The sequence below is a fragment of the Dermacentor silvarum genome, chromosome 8 (assembly GCF_013339745.2).
Source record: "Dermacentor silvarum isolate Dsil-2018 chromosome 8, BIME_Dsil_1.4, whole genome shotgun sequence".
Lineage (NCBI taxonomy): Eukaryota > Metazoa > Arthropoda > Arachnida > Ixodida > Ixodidae > Dermacentor > Dermacentor silvarum.
This window is the reverse complement of record NC_051161.1, coordinates 54,489,231-54,508,490: the sequence shown is the minus strand read 5'-3', so window position 1 is coordinate 54,508,490 and position 19,260 is coordinate 54,489,231. Positions and strand designations below refer to the sequence as shown.

The 19,260-nt window shown below is 46.3% G+C and overlaps 1 protein-coding gene across 1 annotated transcript in view; it reads right to left on the bottom strand.

The window, feature by feature from the left end:
• The window catches only part of LOC119461266 (ceramide kinase-like), a 104,745-nt gene extending 90,092 nt beyond the window's left edge, over nucleotides 1–14,653 (bottom strand). Inside the window, exon 1 of the mRNA XM_037722497.2 lies at nucleotides 14,350–14,653. Within this exon, the coding sequence (XP_037578425.1) occupies nucleotides 14,350–14,479 (130 nt within the window). The 5' untranslated portion in view covers nucleotides 14,480–14,653. The remainder of the gene's footprint in view (nucleotides 1–14,349) is intronic.
• Between the last annotated feature and the right edge of the window lie 4,607 nt (nucleotides 14,654–19,260).

Below are 19,260 nucleotides of genomic sequence, written 5' to 3'. Positions count from 1 at the left end.
GCTGAAACGAACACGATTTCGGTTTGAGAGTTACTGTATATGGCTTCAGCAGGGTCTATATGGCTCCAGATAGAGTAACTATAGAGTTGACCAACATTGGACGTCACCTATAGAGGTTACTGGAGAAACCACAGTGAGAAGACTGCGAAGCATATTCAGACAGTATAAGCACGTTTTATGACCCTGCGAACACATACCCCGTGTAACAGCTAAAGTAAGCCAAGATGTTCAACAAGAAAAAAAAAAAAAGAGAAACAAAGAAATGTAGAAGAAAAAAAAAACGCGGTGCAAGATACTATTCTAGAACCTACGGTGTTCGGTCCTCAGAGGTATGACGACCGAACAGCGTTTACCCGCCGCGGTGGCTCAGTCAGCTAAGGCGTTGCGCTGCTGAGCACGAGATCGCGGGATCGAATCCCGGCCGCGGCGGCCACATTTCGATGGAGGCGAAATGCCAAAAAAGCCCGTGTGCTTGCGTTGTAGTGCACGTTAAAGAACCCCAGGTGGTCGAAATTAATCCGGAGCCCTCCACTACGGCGTGCCTCATAATCAGAACTGGTTTTGGCAGGTAAAACCCCAGAAAAAAGAAGTATATGTCTTAATATAACTGTGTCTGGCACCGTGTAAAAAAATTCCCTTTTTTGGACAAACAGCTTAACGTTAGCTGGGACGCCTTATATACAGCGAACACTACAAGAAAGAAAACGAGACGTTCCTAAAGAAGACCAAAGGCCCCGAGGCTGGAAGGAGTGGGTCAATGTGGGCGGACACGTACGCTCCAGGAGCTAGATGAATGAATGCGGGTATTTCGACATCTCTACACCTATGATAAGTGCGGCAAACTGCGGTGGTCCGGTAAACATATACACGCAAGAAACATCAGAGATCTAAAGCAAATCAATAGCACTGCGTTTCCCAGATCAACATGCGCTTCGTTAATTACCATTACTACCGGCCTGCAAATTCCCCGCCATACGCTCTCCACTTGCTCCGCCTTTCAGTGATCGACAACCGTTCGTGCAGCTGCGCAAGTTCCAGGAGGTTCCACTTACGTCTAAATGATTAGGTATAAGATTTCTGAAAGATTGACTTAACAGCACAAACGGATCTAGGCGTTGTCACCTTTTCGTCGTTTCAAGTAATTTGCAGGAGCTCACCGACACACTAAAAACCGCGTTCGTTCTCTATATACAGGCGTATCAAAGGAGACGCCAAACCTTGCAGCACAGCCGCAAGCTTCCCGGCGACATGCGGGTCAACAGCTGCGTGATTAAAAGAGGAGTGCAGTCGTTATCATTTATCTGATAAGGCGTTTTGTTGCGTCCGTTCGCGTCACTCTATCGCATAGGATGCAGCGGAAAAAACTTGCACGGTTACTGGCTCTCGAGATAGGCGAATGCAACGATGCGAATACTCCACACAGCAGGTCGCACGCCCAGAGCAAGTCGAACGCTATATAGCAATTCTTAAGACGATGCGGTGAAAACGACAAAGAAGGACGAATCGTACCTGTCTTTCGTTAGGTGACCAGCCCTATCAACGATAACCAGCCCTATCAACGATTCACACAAAACCATGCATTAAGGTTATCCCGTGTTGTTTGGAAGACACGAGGGTACAAGAGGAAAATGCCACTGTCAGACAAGCTCGAGGGTAGCAAACAAGAGGCTTGCAGCTTTTGCCACCGACACAACGGTGCACTTGCAGCACACTGATGTGTGAAATGTTCCGATTTAAAGGTGCACCAGCTAGGGTCTGCACGGCGTGCGACTTGCAAACACCGTATGAGGTGGTGCGCGGAATCTGGAAAGGAGTAATGGTGCCAGCGCTAACGTTCGCAAATGCCATTATATGCTTAAAATCCGATTTCTTGTCGAGGTTTGAAGTTAACCAAAGATCGGTAGGCCGGTTGGCTTTGGGAGCCCACGGTAAAACCACAAATGAGGCAGTGCAGGGTGCCATGGGTTGGGTCTCGTTTGAAGTCAGAGAAGCGCAGAGCAAAATTAGTTTTGAAGAAAGACTCAGGAGCATGGACGAAATTAAATGTGCGCCTATAAAGTGCACAAGTATCTGTACCTGAAAAGCGTGGACGCAGAATTGCGGAGGAGGTCAAGGAATTTGGCAACCAAATTCAGTGCAATTGAAACTGTAAATAGGCAACCAGGAATCATCAGAAGGAAAGTGAGAAAAACAGAGACAGTGAATTTGGATGCCAAGAATGGAAACAGAAAGGACCACGGAGATTTACAAGAATGAGAAGAAAGACATTAGAGTGCCTTGCTATTTGAGGATCGAGCCGCGGTTGCCTGAGGACAAAAACATACCGGAGCAAATATTCGGAACTAGATGAGGCATGTGTATGCTGCAGCAACAATCCGGAGACCACTCAGCAAGTCCTGATGGAATGCGAAGGGATTTACTCAGTGAGAAGCGTAGGTAACGTACACCTTCCAGAAGCGCTTGGATTTAAAAGAAGACGGAAGCATCAACCAGTCAGCAGTCGAGGTAAGCGAGAGACGTTTAGAGTATTGGTGAAAAAAAAAAGAAAGCTGGAGAAGAGATTGATACGGCCGGGTCTAGGTATCAGTACAAGGTAGATTTTCAAGGGGAAATGTATACAAAATTAAGGAAATGCATACAAAAAATGTTCGATGAAAACCATGTACATGCATACCTGAAAAAAATCAAGCAGGCTTGGTGACTATTTGTCACCACCCCGTTTCAAAGGGAATGTCATTAAATCCTCATCATCAGCAGCAATAGATTGAGCGACTCGTATCACTGGCACTTTGAGTAATTCGTTCCCGCTGCCTCCCTTTCCACTTTGTGTTCCAGAACGAAGGCGCGCGCGTGCCGGTACACAATTGCTATCTCATTTAAAATGTTTGGCACGCAAAGTCCTACAGAACCCACGCCTAGCTGCCTGAGCAGCGCGACTGCGTCCCTTTCTCTCTCTTGTAGTAAAAAACGTGGGAAGAGATCAGATCGGCAAACGCACGCCGAGGGTCCGAGACCCTCGATGCTGAGCAAACAGATAGCATCGGCAAGGTAATCACAGCTCGCGTGCGCGGCTCGATAGTCACTCACAGTCGAGAGAGAAGAAAAAAAGTGCCCAGCCTCAGGCACACGCAGTGCTGGCAGTGACTTCCTATATACGATAGTGCACTGCTCGCTTCATTATATAAGGGACACTGAATACAAATAACGTATTAATAAGTTACTCTAACTGCGGTAGTAGAACGGGCACCCTTACCGTGAGAGGGGAGAGTCAGAAAAGATCTCAAGAAGGAAACATGTATATGTAGAAAAACTTGTGATTTCAACGTCCGGTAACAGCACCGTGGTTTATGCAAGATGCCGCAGTGGAGAGCTCCGTGTTAATCTCGACCATTCGAGGTTCTTTAGAGTGCACCCAAATCTAAGCATACACGCGAGCGCTTTCGCATTCCGTCACCTCGCCGGAATGTGGCCGCCGCGGCCGGGAGTCGAACGCGCGACCTCGTCATATAACCAGCGAACCACCGCGCGTGCCGGGCAACTAAAAATGCTCTCCCTATGTCACTTCAAATGTCAACAGACGAGCGCGCGTCGATACCTGATATGGCTTTACACGGGCCAAATTGCACACAAGCCACACCTCTCTCGTTTCCGTACAGCCTCACGTCACGCCACGTCACGGTCGTTCGCTCTGTCAAGCGAGCCTGTGCTCGTCAATATCCCTCCGGGTCTTGCGGGCCGGAAATCCTGGTGGCGCGCGTGTGTGCGCGTAACAAAACAGCGGCGGCGGCCCCTGCAGAGGCTCTGCATGCCTGGCGCGTGTTATGTGGAGCACGCGGAGGACGTGCGACCCGGGATGCCGTTGCGTTCACAGCAGACCGCCCCCCCACCCAACCATCACTCCTCAACAACCACGCCAGGCGCGCTGGGGCGATCAGACAGCCGAGCTGGCCCGGCCGGCCGTGGGCCGTGTCTCGTGGGAGACTCTCTTAATTCTTTCGGTTCTCCCTGTATCTGAAGCGATCTGCGTTATCGCATGCGCTCGAGCCAAATACGGGGTACACTTCAGGGAATAACGGAGCCGTTAAGTGATTTTCGTCGGCTGATTTCAAAGTTTCGCCAGCGCTTTGAAGTCGATTGCAATTTGTTGTTGTTGTTGTTGTTGTTGTTGTTGTTGTTGTTGTTGTTGTTGTTGTTGTTGTTGTTGTTGTTGTTGTTGTTGTTGTTGTTGTTGTTGTTGTTGTTGTTGTTGTTGTTGTTGTTGCTGCGCGTTTGAGCTTAACAAGTTGTCACCTGGCGCTTCTCGCTCCGCCGTCGTGTTAATATACAGAGGTTCACGTAAAGGACACACATAATACGTGAAGGAATTCCTTCGAACATCTGCTAAAAAAAAAAATTAAAATGTGGCGATGGAGTACCCAGAGGTCAGAGCGCACAATTTTGCAACTTGAGTATAATGACAACAAGCCAAGAATGACAGAAGGGAGTCGGCGCGCAACAACTGTATTTCTAGCCAGTTTCGACTTGTATTCGCGCTTCCCATTCCTCAGTATAAACGTTGTGGCCTAAGAAACAAATGCATTGATTTGGCAGTATACGCACGGTGAACGAGCCTCCGCTGCGTACAGCCAATTGGCACATCGCTAACGACGCGTTCTGTAAAGGAACTCGCGTCCGTCTTAATTCTCCCCCAACATAAATGAAAGCTCGTAAAGCAAGCATAGGCAAGCACGACGCGCGATCTATAACAACGCGTCTATTTGTACATCCACTTCCCCTCGCACTTCTGTCCTCTGCACGTGCGATGTTTAGAGCACAATCTGTCGCAACACACAACAGGAAAGCAAAACGAACAGAGGGCCTTGGACTAGAGTCAAGCAAATACTTAAGGAAAGATGGAGAAAGGGAAGGGAGATAGAGAGAGGGGGGCAGCACTCATAACTATTTGAGAGCTTGCCAACACCCACACTATAAGCAGGGCACGCTTGTTGCGTCGCTATATACAGCGTGACAGCTAGAAAGAAAATACATAATAAGCGTAGAAGAATAAATGAAGCGAGAAAAGGCGCGTGCTAATTCAGGAGCACCTAGTTCCAAGGCGCCGTGAGTTTGTACGCCAGGCTACCGGCGCAGCGGAAAATGCCAGGCACGCGTAAACAACAACAGCCGGCAACAGCTTTTCCCGAGCTTCCGTCGTGAAGCAGAAAGAGAGAGAGAGATAGATAGAGAGAGAGAGGGGATATGGACTGGGTCTCGCGTTTGTGTTCGATGCACAGAGGGCGGAATTTCTTTTTAAAGAAAACAAGAAATGCGGATCGGGAGGAGATAATATGGCACTTCGGCGTCAATGCCAAAACCTCGTCGTACACGGGGATATTCGCTCTCGGATCAAATTTAGATCTCTCGTTGTGGGTAATGCGATGTGGAAGGCGACGCGGCGGAATGTATATCGTCGCCCCAGATCTCTCGCAAGGGCTTCACCCGTATATGTCCTCCATTCCTCCAAAGTAGTATACGACCTTCCTCTCTTTCACCGTCGTCACACACGCGAGAGCCAATTGTGTATAGTAATGTATATACACGTTCCAATCATCGTCCCGATAACCTCGGCCAGCAATCTTGTTCCGGCACCTTGGCGGCCTCCAGAACGCTTGTCAAGTTCGCGCACTCATGCCCCGACTAACATAGGCTGTTTTCCAATACGCTTGTCGTACAGACCACTAAATATACACGGAAAGCTTAGCGAACGACGGCCAACTAAGCCAGCAAAGAAAACAGCGCTTTGCGACGACAGTACCAAAGTCGAGAATGACCAACAGGTGTGCTATTTTAACCAGCCAAATTCCATCACAAGTTTGGCGTTTTCAAACAATCAGAGATGACAAATATGGCGAGACTTAGAAAAAGGCGGAATCTAGGCAATGCCCGGAAGAGTATCCTAAAATATTTTGGGCGCTATATGTTCCAGGCTATACTTGGCGGTCCATGCAAGCAATATGGCTACCGAGCAACGACAAGCTCAGCGAGAACTTCGCCTGCCAGACACGAGAAGTCGTAGTCACGTTTTCGCGAGTGTTAACAACTAAGCCACATCGGGATTAACTTATAGGTTCGCACATGCGGATTATTAAAGTATGTTTAGCGACGGTATCTGTTCCAAATGCATTTCGGTAATCATGCCCGAAGCTGTCATGTCGTCGAACGCTCGACCTTTGGTGGGGAAAACAAGTAACAGGAAGTAACAACGCATTCGAATGATTCATGGAGCTACCATGCCACATTGTGCCACCATGTGTTGGTGCCACCAACAAGGGTCGTGGGTTCGAGTACCTTAATTAGAAACAAATATCTACCTTAATTAAGATACAGTCAATTAAGGCACTTGATCCCACGACCTATGGTGGGAGTCGAACACAATGAGAATGTCAAATAATTTAATTAATGTCTCGCGAGCGCGCAGGCTTTCGCCTTCATTCTCTTTAGTGTATGCTAAAGCGACGTTTTTTTGTTTTGTTTTTTTTTTTTTGCAAGAAATGTGTTTGAGAGTAATCTACCTCAAGAAGTAGAATTGTTCCACTTGTCACGGGTGATTAAAAAAAAATTGTTACCGATAAAATAAAACACCCCGCATACGCACACGTATAGCATATGGTAGAAGGTACCCACATACGGCGCCCGGAGCATAAGCTGTCGCCGACGTCACCTTGACCTCCTTTGCATACACACATCAGCTCGCGGCGGGCGCGCGCAGACGCCTATTCGCGGAGAAGCCCAAGGCAAAAGGCGCATATGCATCTCCCAGGGACGCGCGCCAAAGCCAAACCGCCGCTGCCATTGCTGCTGCCGCAGCCGCGCGCGCGCCCGCCCTGGACGGCAATTGGGAGTTATAACGGGCTGCTGGGCCGCGCTTGACGTTTGCAAGCGCCGCGCAGCAGACCGCGCTCGCCGATCGCTGGTCTACGCTCACGACTTCACGACGACTGCCCTTGAGAGATCGCGCACGCAAACGGCATTGACGCACGGTCGTCGTTTTAGGGGCGTCCCTGTCACCCCTATATGTTGTATAGACCATCTTCGAAAAAAAAAAATGGCTGCATGTGTCTTATTACTCTCCAGGCGCATTTCTGCCGTCGCCGTGATGTTTTATATACTCCGTTTCGCACTTAGCAGGGATCGCCGTGGAAGCTGCCAAGTATGCGGTCACCGAACTCTCAGTCCGCACTATCACGGTGCAGTTATTTTTTTTTAATCTGTGACGCCTTCTGCGGAATATTACTGCTTCGTTTATTACAACTATACAACTTGTGGACGCAGGGTCATGTCAAATCGCGTATCACTTGTGCACGTTCGTGCTTGCATGCGTGCGACAGGAAGCATAACGAAGTTTAAAGAGGAGACAGATTTACTTCGTTATATTCATCACTTCGTTATACCCATTATTACATGCACTGCAATATGAATCTCCAGAGGGATTTCAACGAGTTTTACTTCGTTATATCAGTTACTCCGTTATACCCATTATTGCGTGTACTGCAATAAAAATCTCTAGAGGCATTCCAACGGGAATTTCGCTTACTTCGTTATATCCATAATTTCGTTGCGTCCCCTTTCGTTATAACGATATTTGAGTGCAGTTTGTTTTGGTGGCGGCTGTACGCGTGCCACTGCGCTCGTTCGGTGCTCTAAATCGGTTCAGATCTGCGACACCTTCCGTGTAATAAATGTGTCATAATTTGAGACATAAAAGCACGATACTCGATATTCAGTACATACCACCAAAATGCATAGCGCTTATAGATATTTTTTCTTCTATATGTGACACACTATTCCTTGGTCATGAATGCGAGCGGTGAGACCTGTCTCTTTATTTACTCCGTAACGCTTACCTGCTCTGTATACGAAATAGCTTTACTAACGAAGGTGTCTGCGCGTGCGTAACCGAAAGGAAGGATTCGTAACTGCTCGCTTCTACGCGATGGTACGTCTTTTGTGGAGAACCGAAGAGTGCCTGTTTTGTGCGCTTTTTCCTTCATTGTATCTGCATGAAATCAACCAACCAGTGCTTAATACAGCGCCGAGGCATTCACACCAGAACACCAGATAATTTATCTATACCTATTACTAGCTATATAAATATATATATATATATATATATATATATATATATATATATAGTCTAAACTCGTTTACATAAAACATGAAGCATGAATTAGCTAAGCGACGATGTTAGAATCCTTTCTTATTTTCCAATTATTCCGGTTTTTTTTTTTTTTTTTTTTTTTTTTTTTTTTTTGCTTTCAAGGTTGATAAATGCGCTTATATTCGTGGTCCAGCCTCACGCCAACATTTGGCTTGGGCCTACCCGCTATAACGAATTGACTAAACGGTCTCCTGTGTTGTTGAAATTATAAATACTATTTATGGCGCGGAAGGCTTCCAATAGTTGTTGTTGTTGTTGTTGTTGTTGTTGTTGTTGTTGTTGTTGTTGTTGTTGTTGTTGTTGTTTTGAAGCGGTAGTCGACTTGCAGGCGACGCGGCAGCATCGTCATTGGGTCTGACCCCACCTGCTCGCTATCATCGCACTACACTCGATGACGTACAGCCTAAGAATTAAACTACAAGCTCCGCCCACAACACCGGCGAACGTAATATTGGATGGTTCTTCCATACAAATGCTCTTTTGAGTAGGAGAATGGTGCGTTCGACATTGCATTTTTTAGGCTGTCCTCGACCAGTTGCCGTTGAAAGGGCGGCAGGAAGGAACAAGGAAAAAAAAAAAAACGAAAGAAAGAAAAGTGGACGGGGGGGAAGGGGGGGAGGGGGAGGGGGGATGCTCGCGAGCCGTAGATGTGGACACAGCGCAAGCGGAGAGAAAGAGAGAGAGAGAGAAAGCTATGTTTGTCGACAGTTCTTATCAAGCAGGAAAGAAAAGGCCGTCCGACAGGTTTCCTCCCACGGGAAGCTTCGTGCACAAGGTCAGGCGGCAGACACGCGTAACAGAGAAACCACGCTTGGCGAAGTTATATATAAGCACCCAGAAGAGGAAAGCATGTAACCGCCACAAGATGAGACTGCGGTTAGTTAATCAGGGTGAAATAATTGCACCGTAATGTGTTTTCCCTTTCTTTCTTTCTTTCTTTCTTTCTTTCTTTCTTTCTTTCTTTCTTTCTTTCTTTCTTTCTTTCTTCTGCTCTTAAACGCAGAAGGCCCAACGTATTGTTCTTTGGTACGCTAAGTATACCTCAATATGCTGATTTAGGCGCGGGAAACTTCACGAAAGCGCGTACGTTTTTGGTACGCTATAGAACGATTCATCAGTTGTGGACAGTTACGAAAAGCAATTGCTATTTAATTACTACACTAACTAATGTATGGCCGAAATAACATTAGTACGAATGCAATCTCTATGCCTAGAAATAAAAGCGAACAAGATGTTTTAATTTTCCTTGATGTGGAATGGCGTTTGGCCTTTGTGGCCAAACGCCGAAGAAGGCTTCAGGACGAGTAATTGCGGGAATTTGGCCTGATTAACTTGCGAGTCGTAACTATCACAACTATCAGAGCTTTCACAACTGCCACCGTTATCACGTTAAGCATTACAAATGTGCACAGTTCTCACATTTAAAGATAAAACCTGCGCCGCGCTGTTACTTCCAGTAACGGTGTAATAAACGTGCTTCATTTGACCCCCTTTTTTTTCGATGAGTAGTTATAAAGGGCTTCCTGTAACTATTACAATCTGTGGATGTTAGCTTTATAAAGCTAACATCGACCGATTGTAAGAGTTACAGTATATATCCCTTAGTTGGTAAGTACACGTCGCTGCAGAGGTCCTGTCAAAGCGCGCTTAACACTATTTCCCCTGGCGACGGCGACGCCAATACGCTGTAGTAAGGATTTCGCTCCCTTTGCGTGCAAATCTTAGTCCTAAACAATTATCATCTAGAGTGCCTTGCGTGTCTTTTTCTTTAACGCTGCGCTACCGGTACATTCAAGTTACGCACGGCATGAGCGTGTCGAAGTGACATGACGTTGCTTCTGTCAAGTCAAATTGACTTGACAGAAAAATAGCTGCACACAGTGTTTAAAAAAAAAAAATCCACGAAAAATATACGACGATTATTGTACGGAGACAAGATACACCCCAAAAGGTGTAAACATTTTTAGGGTGTGTATAATTTAGGTTGCTCTTGTATATTAAGTTCCCACCGATGCTACCATACAGTTAACGAAATATTTAAAAAAAAGAAGGAAAAAACAGAGCCGAACGGCTGTTACTGTTTAAATAAAGTTCTGGCACGGCTGCTGTATACCTTCAAATGTGAAAGCGCGAGATTTGCAAAGGTTACACAGTGACAGCCATGAGCGCAAACTTTTTGTTGCAGTCATCATCCATCAAATACCTCTAGGCGAGATGGGTCGCGTTGAATATTGTATATATTGGAGCAGCGCCGTGGGAACGAGGACAGAGAATAACGGCGCTATACCTTTTCATTACCTCCGAGATCCGCCCGCGCGCGCTAGCTCGCATCGCGCGATTTCGGAGTCCGCGTTCCGTAGCGCCCGTTTGTCTGTCCTCGCCCCAATCGCGCGCCGCTTCAATACACGACCTTCGGTGTGCATGCTAGCCTTGTGCTTGTACCACGAATATCCAAAGCCTCTATTACAAGCTGCAGCTAAAATGGCCAAGCGAGACGTACGACACAGAGCCGTCGCTTCGCATTGTTCCAAGATTTGATGACGCTTTCGCGTGCGGTGCAAAAAGAAAAAAAAGAAAAAAAAAAAGCCGATCGTTCTTCTGCTTTGCGAAAGAAAGAAAGAAAGAAAAGAAAGAAAGAGAGCAAGACGCAGCGCATCGATCATTAGAGTATGACACGTTCACATAGATTCCCAAAGTGCGCGATGAGAAAACGACACGCGTGCTAGATCTTTGAGAAGCCACGTAGCTTGCCGTCTTTATCTCTGCTTTTACGAAATAACGATAGCTAAGGTTTCTTGTAAGCAACCCAGAAATCGCTCAAACGAAAACACAAAGAAACGACCATGTATGGGTGACGGTATACTAACGAAGCAATAAGTCGAGAGCAGCTCTTGTCTCCAATTCACCGCTATATACACGGGAGGAAAACGAAATTGCCCGCAACGGCCTCGACCCTGATCGAGGCCCCGGGCGATCCATCCATATGCGATTGCCCGCTGGCGGCGGAGCCGTCCAAAGAGCGCCACAAGCGTATGAAAAAGCTCCGCTGTCACGCACAGAGCGTGCGAGCCCTTTCTTCCTTTTTTTACTTCTTACTTTCTATCTTTCCGTCTGTCTTTCTTTTTGTTTATTCTTGCCGCCGCCGCTACAGCGTTTCTCATCACGTCCTTCGACGTACGGTCGCGTCTTTCCTTTCTCATCATGGCGGACGTCGCCGAGAGCGCAAGCTTTTCATTCTGACGTTGTTGTCTTTTTGGACTTCGTTTTCTTTCTTTCTTTCTTTCTTTCTTTCTTTCTTTCTTTCTTTCTTTTCTTTCTTTCTTTCTTTCTTTCTCTCTCTCTCTCTTTCTCTCTCTCTCTTTCTCTCTCTCTTTCTTTCTCTTTCTTTCTTTATTTCTTTCCTTCTTTCTTTTTTTCTGGTTCTTCAAGCTACTCCACGAACGTGTACGCGGGTCGAAGACAGCAGCCGCCGCAGTGCGTCAGGAAACAATGGAAGTAACAAGCGCAGGCGAGCGATTGCGCAACGCCAAAGGGGGGACGAAGTCAAAAGAACGGGTGGGGGGTGGCATCGTTGTTGCTGTTTTATTTAAGGTCGACGCCGTCTCTCTGTCTTCTCTCGAAGACAGACAGGCTTCCACGTTAATTTGTTTTCGCCCCGGTCGCTTCGACCTCCTGCGTGTTTACGCGAGGACGCTCGGTCGATGGGTCGTTATCTCGAAACAACAAAAAAAACAACAACGAAAAAAAAGAAACCTTTCTCTCTCCCTCTCTCACAGCTGGATGCTCTACATCTTATACTACGGTGATTAGAACGCTATACTTATATACACAGGCTGCAGAACCTCGCGTCTCAGAAACGTGGGGTGGGGCTGCCGTCGGTATCGATACGGCTTTACGTGCTTATACAGGAGAAGTACTCGTATACTATATACGGGCGTTTCTAAAAGAGTGGACTACAGCATGAGCCTAATTTGCGCCGCTACAACAGAAAAAAAAAAAAAAATAAAGGAAAGAAAGCGATCTTGAAGCGATATTTGGGCGACAACAAGGCGAACAGGAAGCCCACGATATTACTTCAAGGTCGCTGGAATAAAAAGCGCGAGTCACCGTAGCATGAAAGCCGGCGGTGTGTCTCAATGGAATAGAAAGGGTTCTGCCCAGTGGGCGCCGTTAATCCTTCCGTGATTCCTCTCCATTCAGCGCATGTCGCCCACGGGAGGATTAGCGGCGAACAACGGACGAGCCCGCGTCATCTTTTAGCTCCCGCTTCTTGTTGGCTGATGCGATGCGTTTATGCTTTGTCACACTCGGAGTCGGCGGGTGTGCATTATGCGCTGCATCGTACTCCTGTTTTAAAAGGAGGCACCTTGGGTGCTTCAGAAATGATTGGTTGATTGATTGCTTCATTGATTAATTAATTAATTCATAATTCATTCATTCATAAGGTTAGTACTTCATTATCTTATTTATTTATTTTAATGTACCCAAGTAACACTGTGGCTAGGAGAGACTGTATTGGAGGGCGCCGGATTAATGTTGACCAACCGGGGTTCCTTAACGTGCACCTAAATCTAACTACACCAGCGTTTTTTTTTTCCTCGTCATTTTTTTACATTTCGCCCCTCGACCGATGTCATAAGTATGCTTTAACATACGTGTAAGCAATGGTTACAAAGGCATTCGTATAAAGCGAGAAAACGTGTAATACGGACCAACTCGCTGCTTCCGTTTGACGCCAATACACAAACAGCGTGAATCTGGATTAAGGGCTCAATATCAGCCATTTATTAGGTACAATAAGTTCTCTTACAGCATACGGTATGTCCCGCTTGCGTCCATTCTAAGATTTCTAATTAGTGTATTTACCAAGCAGAAACTTAACAGAACGTATCCAGTCCGACCTAAGATGTGACTTAGTACTGACCTCAACGTGCAGCTGAAAACACTGCAAAAAAAAAATTATTGAGTAGCCCACTTCTTCAATTAAACCATAAGAATTTGCCTAAACGGAAACTTTTTTTTTTTTATGCTAGGTGTTAAAGCGCGAGCCTTTTTTTGGCGTAGCATATGACAACTAAACAAACACCTTCGTGGACGGCGCAGCAGTTGAGGAGACAGCTGTGAAGACGTCGAAGCATCCCTGGTTCACGTAAAGGCAGCTGCTAACAGATGGTGACTAAGAGCGAAGTGAATTCTCTCCTTTTTCTTTTTTTTTTAAGTACTGTCTTTCCGACCGTCTGTCAAAACGCACACATTCAAACGCAAAGAGACACAGACCACAGATGTTGAAGTGAGCACCCGACAACAGCGCATTTCGTAACCGATGAAGCACAGCGCCAATTCGAAGTTCAAAGTCTCCTTTGACAGCACAGCATTCGCAGTATTTTAAATGTCGCTAAAATCACGGTGCAGACTAGTACGTATCAAAGATCAAGCTGCACGGTCTAACTACATATGAGCCCACAATAGACGTAAATTTTCATACAATACGACAGCGCAGTGCCGACTCGCAAACTGCTCGAAAACACGTTCTCTCACATTTACAGTGTCAACGCTGCTAGCAGACGCACTTGCATTAACCTTTAAAACAAGGGTCGTCCCACGCATATATAATCAACGGCGTTGAGTGACGCCGAAGCGACGACCGCGAGGTACGGCGACGCGTTCTCGAAACCAGTCCCGACACGGGCTTTCCAACAATGCTCGGAAGCTGCATCCACGCACACGGGACACCTCGTTCCTGCATCTCGCACGTCTGTTTAGTTTCCTTTTGTTGACACCAAACAACTCGCGCAATGCTAACTCAACGCTTCAATCTTCCATCTCGTTGTTAAATAACCGCCTCTAGAAGCGCGCCACAACCGGACGAAGTGTTCCATCAGCGCGTGAATTTCCATTGGAATGAATGAACGCGTTTCACCGATTTCCACCGCTATGCATCCATACTTTCACCGCTTTCGGTTCGTTCTACAACGCTTTTATTTTTCTGGTTCCACCCGTTCGTATCGACGCCGCGTTACCGCCTTGCTTTTAATCAGGCCGCGATGAAATGAATGAGAGTCACACACCTGCGCGATAAACAATCCGATCGTTGTTTTCTTTTTTTTCTTCGTTCGAGGGAAAACAAACGGCGATTCCTGCGCCGTACTCACTGCTATGGCGGCTGACGTCGGCGACGCTGATGCCGTTCTCGTAGAGCATAAGCCTTTTCTTGGTGCCGCTCAGCGCGAAGGTGGAAACCAGGAGCGGGTCCCCAACGGGACCGCCCGGAGCCTTCGCCATGGCACTGTTTGGCGGCTCGCGTCGGCGGCCGACGCGAAAGCAAGCAGCCGGTGACGGCACGGCGAGCGGCGGCGGCGGAAACCCGTCCCTCGGATTTTGCTACGCGTGATCGTTTAAGGGGAAACTGTTTTCTTGCTCGGTTGTTTCGTTCCCGCCCCTTCTTTCCTCTTGCCATCGCAGCGGCGGCGAAACTCGCTTTTTGCAACTCCTGGATGAATGAAAGTAGTCGCCACTTTATGCTAGAGGTATAGCAGACAACCTTACCTTCGCTTCTACGTAACGGCGCGCGCCCTCTTTAAAAGAAATGGCAGTAGTGGTATGGTGGCGCCATCTGCTAACAACTTGGACAAACATCTACGTTTTCTTTGTCTTATTTTGCTGCAAGTACTCTTTTCCTTTTTCTTCTGCTTCCTCTCGATTTCTCTCTCGTAGAGAGCACCGTGTAGAGTTTACAGCAAGGGGGTTTAAGTATTTTTTAGTCACTTGCTACGCATTCGGGGTAATCAGCGATTCCTTCACTTCCTTCCGAACAAAGTAGAACTAAAACAAAGCAGAGCGTCGCCTGCTTGACGAGTGTATTTACCCGGTGTCAGGTGAACGCGTCTCCTTTCTCTGAATTTTCCTCTTTCTCGGCTCCTTTTCCTAGGATCGGCAGGCTGCGGTTCTCTTTCGGGTTATTACGATCCACTTATTCTCTCTGTGTGTGCGAACCACGAGGTCTGTAGCTGCAGAATATTGTGAAACACAGACGCAGAAAGGAACGAACAGACGTGGACGTAGTTGCTACGTAGCTGCAGCTACGTCCACCTCTGTTAGTTCCTTTCTGTGTCTGTGTTCCACAATTTTCTGCAGCTACAAACCTCGAAGAACTGAACCAACTACCTCAAATAAACACCCTTGTTATTATTATTTTTTTAAATCCTTGCCTTGTACCTGGTCTAGTTTGCTTGCCTTCTTTCTTGTCTATTATTTTTTTTTAAATTTAATTTCGGTTTCACTTTGCACTATCCACATAATTCTTGGCTAATCTCGCGCATTGGGCATCAGCCATCGCTATAAAGGACGACGACAATGACGTCAGCAGCAATGACTTAAATATTTTATTTACGCAGGACTGGTCTAGCACCTTCAGCAAGTTGTTCTTATTGTAATGAAGATAAGAACCATAAAGGAATTTTCTTCATTTCGTTTTTTTTTCAGACTATTTATTATTTTAAAGAAAAGAACACTCGAAACACCGCACCCAAGCCTTGAGTCTTGTTAAAAGCCAGTCAAGTCTACTACCTCAAGCTGATCCAGTATATAAAAAATGAGAGAGAGAGAGAGAGAGAGAGAGAGAAGGAAATAGACAGAGAGAGAGAGAGAAGGAGAGAGAGTTAAATAAATCCTGCACTTGTGTAGTTCAAACCCTGCTAAAACCCTGCGCTTAATGTAGCTCCAATTGATCCTGCTCAAATTCTGCGCTTGTGTAGTTCAAATCCAGCGCTTATGCAGCTCCACTAACGTGGAACCTGGGGAAGCGCGCGAAGCACTGATGCGCCTGCGTTTCCCTTAGGTTATTCTTGTGCTATTCTTGCACAAATGAGGAGGAATCGAGCGCTTGTGGGGTGGTGCTGCCCTCTCTTGCACTGCACTGGTACCAGACTGGCATTTCGGAAACGATTTTTGCGAGTTTCTGCTAATACTCGCATATCCAATGCGGGTATGCGCCACACGTTATTTTATTATCGCTAATCGTGACGTAATTGACGAGCATGTGATGTTACTGATATGTCATGACCTATCGGTAGTGTTAGTCATACATTCGTACCCTTCCATGTCAGTTTTGGTATATACCAAGTGAACGAGACACGAGTTTTCGGCAGATCTTGTTTTTGTGCGTGACCACGACGACATGACATCACATTAGACGCCGACAGCCAGGCGACAGTGCTTCGCACTTCATTAAAAAAAAAGAACTCGCCATGCGGCCAAGCCATCACTAGTATTATTTTAGGACAACTTTGATGTATTTTACCATGAAGTATTAGCGAAACCATAATTTTCTTTAATTTCCTCAGCAATTTGGCCATTATGGACGCCTTTCTTGCTGATTTAGTTTTTATTAGTTATTACAGTTATCACGAGTTAAGTCGTAGGCTTGGTTGGAGCGGTGATATGAACTTTATGGGTATGTTAAAATGACCCATTGAGCGAAATGCAGCTCCACTAACGTGAAACCTGGGCAGGTGCGAAGCCTGCAGTGATGCACCGCTAATGGCTCATACTGCATGCCTTAAGCAATGGCTCATAACCCCGTAAACGCGTCCTCCCCATTACGACGACAGAAGAGAAGTGAAATTCTACGCTGGAATGATGAGCGGCAACGAAGCCAGCCAGCTGTGGAAGACGACGACGAATGCGGGAGCAGTGGCACGAGCGCGTGCCGAGCGCGAGCACGCGAGCCGCTTGCTCTGCCGTGACGACGACGACAGGAGACGGCGACAGCCCGAACGCGTAAGGTGCTTCGCGCCCTAAACATTGATGTCAAATTGAAAGCCGCTGAGCGGTCCTTCGAGTTACGAACTCCTTGGTGCAAGCGAGCGCGTTGGGACGCTTGGCGCGTTTTGATTTGCCCTTACCGAGGCGCCGTTAGAACGCAGGCGAGAGCTTGCTAGGACCAGGAGAAAAGAAAGAGTCCAAAAAATCGAACTATATATGGACGGTAACACATTATATATCAGGCACCTACTTTGCTAAATAAGATGGACTGCTTCTTAGAATATAGAACGCGAAACCTGCAAAAGAGCGTTTAAAATGGTTTTGATTGAAACTAGCTTTTTTTGTGGAGACACGGGGAAGGTGGGAAATGGAAATTCAAGACGATGAGCAGGTCTTAAATTTGCATATGTCTTGATTGCATATGTCGCCCAGAAAAAGACAAGTCCATTTGTCGAAACGTTGATTCCTGCTTTCACCTTGTTCTCGTGTTACTCATCACATTGAGTTTTTGGAAATTCTCTTAAACGCTATAAACGCTCTTATATTCCGTCTTGACAACGTTATATGACGAGCTGTCAAGTAGCACGAAAGTGCTACGTGACACTATACATGGGTACATTTTCCTTTTTATTTTGTGTGCTTATTGAATATTTGGTATGCTTTCAATATTACGAAGGACATGAGCAGCTATTGCAAACGTACAATTAAACGTCGCATAGTATGAACGTACTGCTGTAAGAGTGCACATAACTGTACATAAGGTCGCAAAGTGTTTGCATATTATCACAATCACGTTTTGTAAATAAATACGAAATAACCAAAATACTCAGTACACATTGTGAATATATCCATCTTAAGCTCCTTGTATTGAAATGTGCTAGTAGATGTGATTCTGATACAAAAGTCTGCATTTCGCACTCTAGTTGGTTTTGTCAGGCTACTAAGCATTTTGCTTCCGTTTCTCTTCCTGTACAGAAAGAAACAGATGAAGAAACACAAAGGAATGAATTAGTGGACACGGAGGTTGCTGTGCCGCTGCCACACAGGATTTTCTTCTAAGGTCAATGCGGGCTACAACTCTAAATTCTGACCTAAACGCTGGTTTCCTTATGTTTCTGCCACCTTCAATTCAATTTGTTTTATTTTATTTCTTTTTTCTTCTCGTTCATTTTCACCGATTCATTCATTCTATCCAACCCCTTTCTTTTGATTCTAACCTACGCATTCTCAACGACTGCTTCATTTCTTATTTCATTTTTATGTGTCTTCTTTGACGCTTCTTGTCCGATCCTTCCCGAGTGGGTATTTGCCACAAATTACAAGGTTTTGCATCAGTGCCTTCGTGGCGCACGCATTCGATGAGTCACTGTCATACATCGTCTGCGCGACTTTCCGTCATTCCTGTCCCGTAACAAGGAAATAAGGTGATAGCGACCTTATTATGAGTTATTGCGAATGTGTACATGATGATGATGATGATGATGATGATGATGATGATGATGATGATGATGATGATGTGGCTTTATGGCGCAAGGGTCAATGATGGCCAAAGAGTGCCACGAGAGAATGATAAAATAAATAAATAAAAATAAAAAGCTAATGTCGCAGTCCACTACTCTTGAATTAGGGAATCGAGCCTCGGCAAGTTCTCTATATATCTCTACACTTGCGAGGGCACACTACGCGCACTGGTATCAGGAATGGCCCAACCCCACCTTTTATTACTCTTCCTCCAGGATCGATCCGCCTTATTTTGCGTCGTAGCCAACAACTAAGGCCGATTAGTGTGCTCTAGGTCCTGTGAAACATTATCGCAATGAAAAAAAGAAGAAAAAAAACGTGCGTGTGTGTGTGTGGGGGGGGGGGGGGGGGGAGGTAAGTTCGAGGAAATACGGTAAGCACGGAGAGAAAGTATTACGCAAGCGCCGATGCATTTTGCAGTGTGAAGCAAAGGCTGCTGACGTTTTACCTGCCTCGTGGTCAATCGCGCACACCTGCTTCGATCAGCTGCATTGTTCCCAGGAAAGGTTCCTTGCACACGCACCGAAATGTTATCGCAGTATGAAGCTCTCTGACTCTTCGAAAGTTCCGTACAGTGAAGCAATATGCGGCGCTACTTTAATTAAATTCTGCAAGTTTTACGTGCCAAAGCAACGATCGGATTATGATCGAGGCACGCCACAGTGCCTCACAATCCGCAGAGCTCCGGATTAATTTTGACCCCCTGGGGTGCATTAACGCACACATGCGTTTTTCTTTTTCTTTTTTTTCTTTTCTTTTTTTTTGCGTGCTGCCCCAGC